This window comes from Abrus precatorius, unplaced genomic scaffold, assembly GCF_003935025.1.
Source record: "Abrus precatorius isolate BTA unplaced genomic scaffold, Abrus_2018 Scaffold10, whole genome shotgun sequence".
Classification (NCBI taxonomy): Eukaryota; Viridiplantae; Streptophyta; class Magnoliopsida; order Fabales; family Fabaceae; genus Abrus; species Abrus precatorius.
In genome coordinates, this window is record NW_020874292.1 from 31025076 (window position 1) to 31035387 (window position 10312).

General features: G+C 32.6%; 2 protein-coding genes across 3 annotated transcripts; one reads left to right on the top strand and one right to left on the bottom strand.

Moving 5' to 3' along the window:
• Positions 1-247: 247 nt before the first annotated feature.
• On the top strand, positions 248-3951 carry LOC113849740 (probable protein phosphatase 2C 40). 2 transcript variants are annotated; one of them, XM_027479869.1, is made up of 4 exons: positions 248-512; positions 1555-2745; positions 2988-3252; positions 3583-3951. In XM_027479869.1, the coding sequence occupies exons 2-4, from the start codon at positions 1564-1566 to the stop codon at positions 3708-3710; spliced, it is 1575 nt and encodes a 524-aa protein (XP_027335670.1). In that variant the 5' UTR covers positions 248-512; positions 1555-1563; the 3' UTR covers positions 3711-3951. The 2 variants fall into 2 exon arrangements, with proteins under 2 accessions (XP_027335670.1, XP_027335679.1); XM_027479878.1 differs by lacking the exon at positions 2988-3252 and having other exon boundaries at positions 3583-3717.
• Positions 3952-7647: 3696 nt separating this feature from the next.
• Positions 7648-8785, bottom strand: LOC113852269 (heavy metal-associated isoprenylated plant protein 35-like). Its single transcript, XM_027482506.1, has 3 exons — positions 8738-8785; positions 8567-8642; positions 7648-8408 (listed from the first exon to the last, which is right to left on the bottom strand). Exons 1-3 carry the CDS (start codon positions 8783-8785, stop codon positions 7648-7650), a joined length of 885 nt encoding a protein of 294 aa, XP_027338307.1.
• Positions 8786-10312: the final 1527 nt, after the last annotated feature.

A 10312-nucleotide genomic window follows, 5' to 3' on the forward strand; every position in this document is an offset into this window, starting at 1 on the left:
GGGACTAGCAATTGACAATTATGAAGTGCAAGTAAGATTTGACTATAAACCCGAAACTGCAGGCATATTCTGTTACACTGGACAAAAAATCATGCATTAATAAAACAGATTTATAAATTTTGGAAATGGAAAGAAGCGAAAATTGGAAAAAAAGAAAAGAAGAGAGAGAAAAAGAAGAGGAAGGGCGTACGTAGGTTTAATTAAAGAGGAACGAGAAGAGTTAGCTTTTGATAAACCGAAATGTGAGCCATGTAAACATTTGCACACAGAAACACACTCTTCTCTTCTCTACCATCCGAATTTCCAACAACCTCGCTCTTTCTATCTCTTTTCAACACTCATTCTTCGCCATTTTCCTTTCATATCTATTTTGCAATGCTTCCTCACCTCTCTCTTTGACCCTCTTCTCTTCTCTCTATATTCCATATATTACCTTTCATTACATGTCTCTGTTTATACTTACATTCTGAGCTTCTTCACTTTCTGTTTCCTCCTCCCAACTGTATCTAGTCGTAAGCGCCTTTTCCTTTTCTTCTTCTCTCTCTTCATAACTTGTGCTGGTGGAGTTCTTGTGCCTTGTGTTTCTTTTGTCATGTGTGTGTCTTTCTCTCTTGTGGGTTTTACGAAAATAATTTTAAAATGTTGCTTTTATGCTCTTGTGTCCGTACTTAAAGTGCCCAATTGAAAATCCGAGTTAAAGTTTTGATTTTGTTTAATTTTTAATTAGGTGGAAGAATGACTGAGTTGGAACTGATGCAAAATGCGCGCGTTCTGAGTGTTAGTTTTGTTTAATTAGACTCTCACGTTAGTATCAGTGGTTTAAGTGTCATGATAATTTTCAATGTCCATGAAGCTCCATTGTGATTTGTGAAGTGTAAAAGAGAGAGATTTGAAGCAGGGAAACAAGATCATTGTTTCAAGAATTTTGCCTCTCCTCTTTTATTTTTGTTGTTTACTTTACAAAGGGAACTTTTTGGTTGATTTATGATGATCAATTGATGTCTTTTCTTTCGTTTTGGGGAGCTTGGTAAGAAGTGCTGGCTTGAAGAAGCCCCTGGAATCTTTACCTTCAAAAGATTTTGCTCTTCTTTTTGTCATTTTTATTTGAGCCATCTATTCCAAGATTGAAAATTTCCCTTCAAATTGGGTATATTGTTTGAATGCTATTTGTTTTTGTTCTAGTTAATTTGTTTTAACCTTGTCATTTATTTGTTTGCTGAGCTGATTGCTGCTAGTTCTATATTTGGTGCAGGCTGTAAAGTTTTTTGAATGAACACTGTTTTTGTTGCATTATTAAGTACATGATTTGAGCCCTCTTTCCACAACCTGGAAAATCTTTTGTATGCGCTTTCAATATGATAAAATTACTTTTATCTTGACCATAGAATCTTACATGAATGGTCTGGATTAAATTTAATTAAAACCAAATTTGATCGTCTGTGTATGTGTGTGTGTATTGATCCCATTCAATTACGTTTCATATGCTGCTGAAAGTTATCTTTTAGAATTAAATACCTGTGAATTGTGATCTTGATAATGTGTTTGTTAAACCAGGGGATAAGCATGCTTAGTCCGGAAGCTGAACTTAAAATAAGTTTTGGCTATCAATGCAATAGCAGTAGAGGTATACCTTGCAAGGCTTCCAATGGCTGCAAAATCCTTCCTGAAATCCGTAGAGCAAGCAGTTTCACTTGCTTATCCGGTGCTGGCTTAAGCGCAAATGCTACACTAGCCAACACGAACATCTGCAATGGTGTGATAGGAGAAGAAATCCTTCCATGTTTGGACTCTCCTAAGTCATTTCGTAAGGTACCCTCCTCGCCAAGTCTTCCAAAGTTGGAAATATTATCATCTTCTATCCATAGTATCTTGTCAAACCTAAGTTGCAGCCCATCCACCCCAAGTAATATGCTTGAATATGACCCTTGTGCATTACAATCCATGAGTCCACCTTCCAGAAGTGACGGTTTTCTTAATGCCGTGGAAGTTCAAGTTGCTGGAGGAGCTGCAGGTGAAGATAGAGTTCAAGCAGTTTGTTCTGAAGAAAATGGATGGCTCTTCTGTGGAATTTATGATGGCTTTAATGGGAGAGATGCAGCCGACTTTCTTGCTGGTACCCTTTATGACACTATCGCGTCTTATTTTAATATGTTACACTGGGATTCGGAACCTGATTCCATTAATGCTTCTAACAATGTGGGTATGGGTGGATCCTTTCAATATAATTTGGATGATAGTCTTATTCTTCAGGAACATCAATCTCCATCAATGTTTAATGGAAACGACAATTCTAGTATTGGTTGTTATGCAAACGGTACTCCACCTGCCAAGTCCAAAGCATCACATAAATCATTTTCTCATACTGTCCTTGATGGCCTCCAACATGTTCTTAATCAGGTTGAGAATGATTTCTTGTACATGGTTGAGCAGGAAATGGAGGAGCGCCCTGATTTAGTTTCTGTTGGATCTTGTGTTCTACTTGTGCTTCTTCATGGTGATGATTTGTATACACTTAATCTAGGCGACAGCAGAGCAGTGTTGGCAACACGCAACACAGACGGAAGAATGAATGAGAATGAGATATTGAAGGCTATTCAGCTTACAGATAATCATACTGTAGACAATGAAGCGGAAAGAGCTCGGCTTCTTGCCAGTCATCCTGATGATCCTAAAACCATTGTAGCAGGGAAAGTGAAAGGAAAATTGAAGGTTACCCGTGCTTTTGGAGTTGGCTACCTGAAAAAGGTTGGTATTCTTTTTTATATTTTAGCCAATAAATTTCCAAAAAATTTTGTTTAGTTTTATTTTTGAAAAAGCAAAAACAAAGATACTTAATATACTTATACATTATTATCCAAGCTAAGGTGAGTGGATGAAGTGTTACGCATTTTCTGAGTTTGCTGGTTCATGAAACCAATAATTGCAAAGAATAAAATATTTGTCCTACCAAAGAACAGACTTTATTTTCTTCTTTTTTTGGTCCACAGAAAAATCTGAATGATGCACTGATGGGAATTCTTCGAGTTCGTGATCTTAAAAGCCCGCCATATATTTATACTGATCCATCGCTGAATGTGCATAAAATCTCAAACTCTGATCAATTTGTTATAGTTGCGAGTGATGGTTTATTTGACTTCTTCTGCAATGATGAAGCAGTAAAGCTTGTGGGGTCTTATATCTTGAACAATCCTTCGGGTGATCCAGCAAAATTTCTTATTGAGCAACTAGTGGCAAGAGCAGCTGATTCTGCAGGTCATTTTTCAAGACCTCATGCTAAATTTAAATTTATTTGCATGAATATACATTTATTATGAGCCGATTTAAAAGAACTTATGGATAACTAGCAAAAATAGCTTATAATTCCTATAAACTCTTTTTAACTTATTTTTAATACATTGTACCAAAAAGCTTATTAAAATAACTTATCAAGAATTTTTAGTTTATCTTAATAAGTTTTATAATTAAATTTATGGCATAAATCATCATGTAAAAAGAGCATATTGAATAAATATTTAATTAATCTGGTATCTAAACACACCCTATATTGTTTTAATATTGGTTACGTAAGTGATTCTCTTGCAGGTTTCAGCATGGAAGAGTTGATTAATGTTCCAGATGGGAGAAGGAGGAAGTACCATGATGATGTGACTGTAATTGTGATAATCCTTGGGATGAATCACCGGACTTCAAAGGCATCAACTTGCATCTAGAGACTGACCAAAGAAAATTTGCATCTGAAGCTTTTCAGTGGAGACTTTGGTCAAGTAGTATTTACTAGGAAATTTTGATATTCACTGTACATATGACATTTTAGAACTTAGAATCATTAGTTTCTCTGATTTGATGTTTAAAAGTTTTAAAGTACTAATGTAGCTTCACCATTTTGTTTGAACACAAGAATTGGAGAAATGCATTTGTTATATGGTCTTGGCGTTCTAAGCCAAATCAACGTCAGATGTCTCTTAGTATTATGTGATGTATATCAGTGAAATTTAGCATTTATTTGAAAAACATACATAAAATAATTTATATTTAATTAAAATTGAAAATAAAATACATAAGAAAAGAAGTCAAAATATTTAAATTAAGAGTTCGTTTGTCACTTCTAATACTTCTATTACGAGTTTATTTACTTTATATTTGAGTTGAGTCGAGAAACATGCTTAAGTATATGAAAAGATGTAAAAGAATCTAATTTTAGGCATGCATAAAATAAAGTGCTTCACTTTTTGCCTTTGGGATTTACCCGCGCAGTGTATGTATAGTCTAACATTATTTTTAGTCGTTATTATTGATAGAAAATGATGAAACATTTCTTAAGGTAACTTTTTTACTTCGAAAGTTATGATCGACCTCTCTTTAGGCACTTAAAAATCTTAGAATATCAATTTAAAATTTATATTTAACTAATTAATATCGTTAAGTAGCCCCAGCCTCTTAAACATTGTGAATTATTATAAAATTCTTTAATAAGAAAGAGTATATGAGTTTGCAACTTTGGATGCTTTTTATTTAGTTTCCTAAAAGTATCATCCTTAATGGAATTTGTCCAATTGAGCTGTTTTTTTTTTCACTTCGATGCATGCATGCGTGTTTATTAAGCATAACCTTTTCTTTTTTGTCCACTATGCATAACATGAAAAAGGAAAATTAGAAAAAGAAAAAACCAAAGAAACTTCTTGGCCTTCAGGCTTCTGACAATGAACTAAAAAAGATACATTGCTCCTTCCTTTTGATGATTTTGTACTTTTTTTCATTGATATTCGCAATGGTTTTTTAGTTGCGTGTTTGATTTTAGGTCTCTGAATCATAGATTTACATTAATCTTAATGGACACAGTATAGCGTTTTTGAATTAACTAGACACATGCTAAGTCAACAAGCAAATTAAGATTAAGGGTTGATTGTTTTATAGATGAATAGACTTCATTTTGATAGAATACATTTTAAATAATTGATTTTAAATGAAATATGCATTAAAATGAATTTTAGCTACAAGTTTTTATTAAAAGTATGTGATAATTGAATTTTTTAACGATATATCCAAAAGACATAAAAGTGTGGCCTACTACAGCTTGTTTGTAATTTTCACTCAATTTAGATGTTACTCAATGATAAGGGTAGTAATTTTCGTGAAAAGATTGTATAATTACAGGCTTGTTTGTTCTCAGTTATAAAATCGATTTTAGTATTTTTTTTAAATATAAAATATGTATTTCAATAAAAATACATAATTTAAATTAATTTGACTTTTTTTGCTAAAATATATGTTTTAAAATTATTTATCAAAAATATAAAATAAAATAATTTATCTTTTTGGAATAATTTTCTGTCACACAAAACATGTATATCATTTATGTTGGAAATAATACTAACTAAAAAAATTTAAGTATCACATATATAGTTAATGATATTCTCTCATATTTTCATTACTCACATGTCCTATAAATGTCATCTAACCAAAATGGGAGACTCACACTTAAAATTTAAAAAAAAGAAGAAGAAGAAGAAAGTCTCACCCATATTAGGAGTAAGACTTTTTTTTTCTTCTTTTAAGACATCTCCTTGTGCATTAAAGAGTGAGCAATTTTTCTTGCTGGATGGATTAAATGTTATTAATAAGACATGTACTTTGACTTGAATTAGAGGAAATAAAACAATTTGTTGAGAATATAATTTACTTAATGAGTTTAGTTGTTTAACTCAAATTTATTTAAAAATTTTAATACGCATTTTAAATTTAAAATATATTATTATATATGCTAATTGGAGATGCTCTTGTTAAAATGAGTTTGAGTGGTGACTTGGACTTGTTTATATCTATTTTGGTTTTTATTTTTTAAAATTATATTTAAGAAAAAAATAAAACTCATGTTAATAAATAAAATTTAATTTAATTTTTATTTTTAAAAAAAACTTTTTTATTTTTAAAAAACAACTTCTTTTTTTCCTTAAACGAAGCTCTTACAAGGATACTTATGTAATTGATAAATTTTTTTTCATTCACAAAGAATAAGACAACATTTATAGTGTACACGATAAAGGTAAAAAAAGAAGAAAAAAAGTAAGGGTATACCCTACTTTGTATATGATATTGAATTTATTTTTTAAAAATATTTTTAATTAGTCTCAATCTTGACGCAAAAAAAATCATCCCAAACAAATAAATTATTATATTTTGAATAATTTTAAAAATATATTTTAAACAAAATACCAATTAATTCATACACATTTTAGTTTTATTTGATAATTTAAAATTAATTTTATTCAACTTTAAATCAAACTAACACTGCATTGCAATAATTGCGATAATTAAAGTACGAAATCAATTACTATTATACTAACTTTAGGGTATATCTTTCAATTCCATAATCCTAATGTGTAGCTTAGGCACGTGTATTGAATTAGGATTATTTTGTAGCGACGATAATGAATCCAAGTTTTAAACCATGTAAAAAGGCGCTAGATTAAGAATCATTTGCAGTTATAAAATAATTATAAAAGATTGTTCATTACACTTTCTACAATTCAAATCAAGAGAAAAGCTCTTCTAACTGGAAAGACATCGATTCATCGATCACTGGTTTTTTAACAATCATTATTTATGAGTTTAGAAGATGAGATTATCTCAATTATATGTTGATCTAGCCCCCAACATAAAGTGTTATCAACAAATTTAAACTTCTGTTCCACCCACATTAACAAGTCTCAAAAACAATGCATCCAAACTTAGCATCAATCATGGAACTTCTATTGATCAAAATTCTGCACTCCTAACTCCCAAGTGTGAGTAGAATTTGTTATGTGATGTTGCTATTGCCTTTTGTAGTCTTTCATATATAAATTTGATATTTCCTTCCTCAGAAAGTGTGCTACAAATTCTACCCACATGAAATTTGGTGTCCCCCACCATACTTTTTAGTTTTTCCTTTTTATCTGCTTTATTCAAAATGCATTACTTAAATCATCACCAGCAAATGACAACCTCTAATTTATCACATTTACAATCCATTTGTTGCCTGAATTTAAATAAAAAAAACTCTTCTAAAAAAATAAAATTAACTTTTGAAAAAGTTAAAATGATAGAACTTGTATACAAGATGAAATATATAAATTAATTATAACTTAACAAAAGTTTAATTTATTAGTTTTAATATTCTTTAATAAGTACTAATTTGGTACACTTGTCCAAAGCCATTGCATCTTTCTACTGCTTCAACTTTGCTGGAACAACTTTCCTAAAAAATATGTGCTTTGCACATGGTAATCTTCCAACTGGGCTTTACCCTTTTGCAAATGAGCATAGATTTTGATGATACGAGATCCCTATCCCTCCACAATGCAGTCAAACCTTGAAGGGAATATGAGCCCATTAATAACAGTTAATGGTGATATATTGATATGCACTTTTTCATGTTACCATCAGAGAATCTCCTTGTAAAACTGAAAGCAAAATACATATAACTATCCAAGGTGCCATATTAGGCCATGATTTACAATTTGGTCCATAACCAAAGCAAGATAACACCGGACATTTCAACTTTAGGGATACCTGAAGTGCAAACCCCTACATTCCCTCTCACAAAATTATCATTGCAAAATTACCAAGCTAGGCAGAAAAAAACAAAAACAAAGTACTTCCAAGTCCTTACATAATGGAACACCCATTTGCATTCTCATCACTGAAGATCTCAAAGGAAACCAACGGTGCAGATTGAAAATAATTATTATCTTGGTCTAGGCCTGCACACGTGTAGGGTGAAGATGGAACATAGTAAGAAGGACCACCAATTCTTGCCATGGGATATAACCTGTTATAAGTGGCAACATAAAACATTGGAGGATAATAACCAGATTCTGGGTACGAGAATGATTGCTGACGTGTAGGGCTGAGATTCACTTGGCCCATTTGCTGGCCCACAAGATTCTGAAACTGGAATCCAGTGTGTGCAGGTGCACCACTAGCTGCTGAACCCACACCCCTGCTTCCATTGCCATCACCTGGCCCTTTCTTTTTCTTATTCTTACTAGAACCCCCTCCTCCACCTTCTCCCTGACCACCCTCCGGCGAAACCTGGTCAACGGCCGGAGACTTTCCCGGCGAGTTGTCGCCGGTCTTTGAGTCGCTGCTTTCACACTTAGCATCACTATTTTCAGTTCCCTTGTTTTCCAAGCTCTTTGATTCTCTTTGTTCATTCTTCTTGTTCTTCTCACCTTTGCCGGTGATTTTCCCCTTGCCGTCGAGATTCTCCGGCCATATCTCGGCATGCTTTCCGGCTCTGACCAGTTTTCGGAGAAGGGTCTCAACACCTACACTTCCAGTGACTGTTACTTTCTGCTGATGTGGGTCTATTGTTGCTGTGAAAACACCTGCAAAGTGCAACATTCTCTTCTCAACAACCCAAAGCACTGTTTGCAGGCTCAGAAAAAAAAGGAAAAGGAGATAATAATAATGATAATAATAATAATAACAGTGCAATCTACTCATGCATGAGAAAAAAAAAGTGTGCAGAAAGAGTTGATATTGGAAGCCATTTTTTCCTTCTACTGTTGAAGCGTTGTAGTACCATCAATGCTCTTCAGAACTTTCTTCACTTTCCTCCTGCAACCTTCACAGTGGATAGAAACTTTCAAGAACCATGTCTGAAAAGAACATAAGTGAGTTTGAGTTGATTTAAAAAAGATAAATTTGAATACTTTATAGATATTTTTTTTAATGAAGGAAAATTGGGTAGTACCTGATACGTCAAAGGTTGTGAAACAAGTTGAGAAGGTTTTGCATCCATTGGAGAGAGTGAAGTGAAAGTGGTAGCGAGGAATTGAATTGAAGGGAATGGGAAGTTGAAAGAAGAAGGGAGTGTGGGGTAAGTAAAAAAAAAGAGAAAAAAGGAAAATGCCAAGAATGTACTTGAGGGGTATGCACTCTGTTGGGGAGCAAAGTGTACAGGCAAGGATGGATGGCTATCAAAGTATAATGTGACAATGACAGAAGGACACTCTGGTGCTAATGCATTATTTTGCCATTCAGCATCATTCTACCTTCCTTCTTACATTTTTATTTACTCACTCTTAGGTTGTGTAAACAGGTCATGGTGTTGGTGACTACTATTTTAAAAGTGGGATGCTTGGGAAAAATAGTGATCCTTGCTTTACTTTCATGGTTTTGCTGTAACTGGTCAAGAAATTCAAAGTACAATTTTTTATTAAAAATTATGAAAAAAGTATATTAATAATATTTTAAGGTAATTTTTTAAAAAACTTTTTTAATCAGTATATTAGTTAGTATTTGCGTTATTTTTATAGACACTCGTGTAGTTTGATTTTGTATTTTTCATTTCTTTATCTATCCTCTCAATGTTTTCTTGTCCCTTATAGATGTACTAGGCTTTTGTTTCTTCTGCTAAATATTTGTTGTTGTAGGAAGCTATTTGTTATTCATGTAGATAAGATTCTTTATTGCAACTTTGTTAACTACGTTAATTGACACTTGATAATATTTATAATGGATGATGGTACCATTGTTCAAGATTCTATAATTTACAGTGTAGACTATTCTCAGTTATTGACCTAAGTTGGATTAGGACTGGCTTATCTTCACAGTATGCCTTGAGAAAGCACCTATCAAATCCCTTGCACGAACAAACGCATGGGAACAAAATTTCAGGCCTTTATGACTGTTTGAGTCTGACCTCCCCCCCCCCACCCATTTTCTTTTATGTTATTATGTATATAAAAGGAGTTCAAATTTAATTTACACCCAGCAAACAAAATTATATTATTAACTAATTAAAAATCACAATAAATATAAAAACACCCTCTATTTTTGGGTGTCACTAAACTAATTTGTATAGTTTGATGTTTTAAATTAGTTGGTGTGGTATTAGTAGGAATTAGCCTTTATCCACCCCCCCCCCCCCCTCCTATTTTTTTTCTGGGACAAGTTAAAAGAGCCAAAACTGTCGTTAAAGAGGAAGTGAAGAATATATATGCCCTACGTAGCAATTAAGGAGAACTAAAGGGGCCCCTTGATTGCTTCTGGTTTGAACAAAAATCACTTTATTTCACCCAACTTGACCCAATTTACTGCTAAGAAAAGACAAGACTAGTCTCTTCGGAAAGAAAAATGTTCTATAAACAACTAAATGACTAAAATGAGACACTTAAAAATGTTTTTTATACCGTATAATGTATTTTTAAGATGTGTGTATATATAAAAAAGCAAAAGAGTTATATATAATATTAATTTTTAATAATTTAAATAAGAAAATTGATGGAAGTGATTGCAGCAAAATATAGGGGAGAAAATGACTAAT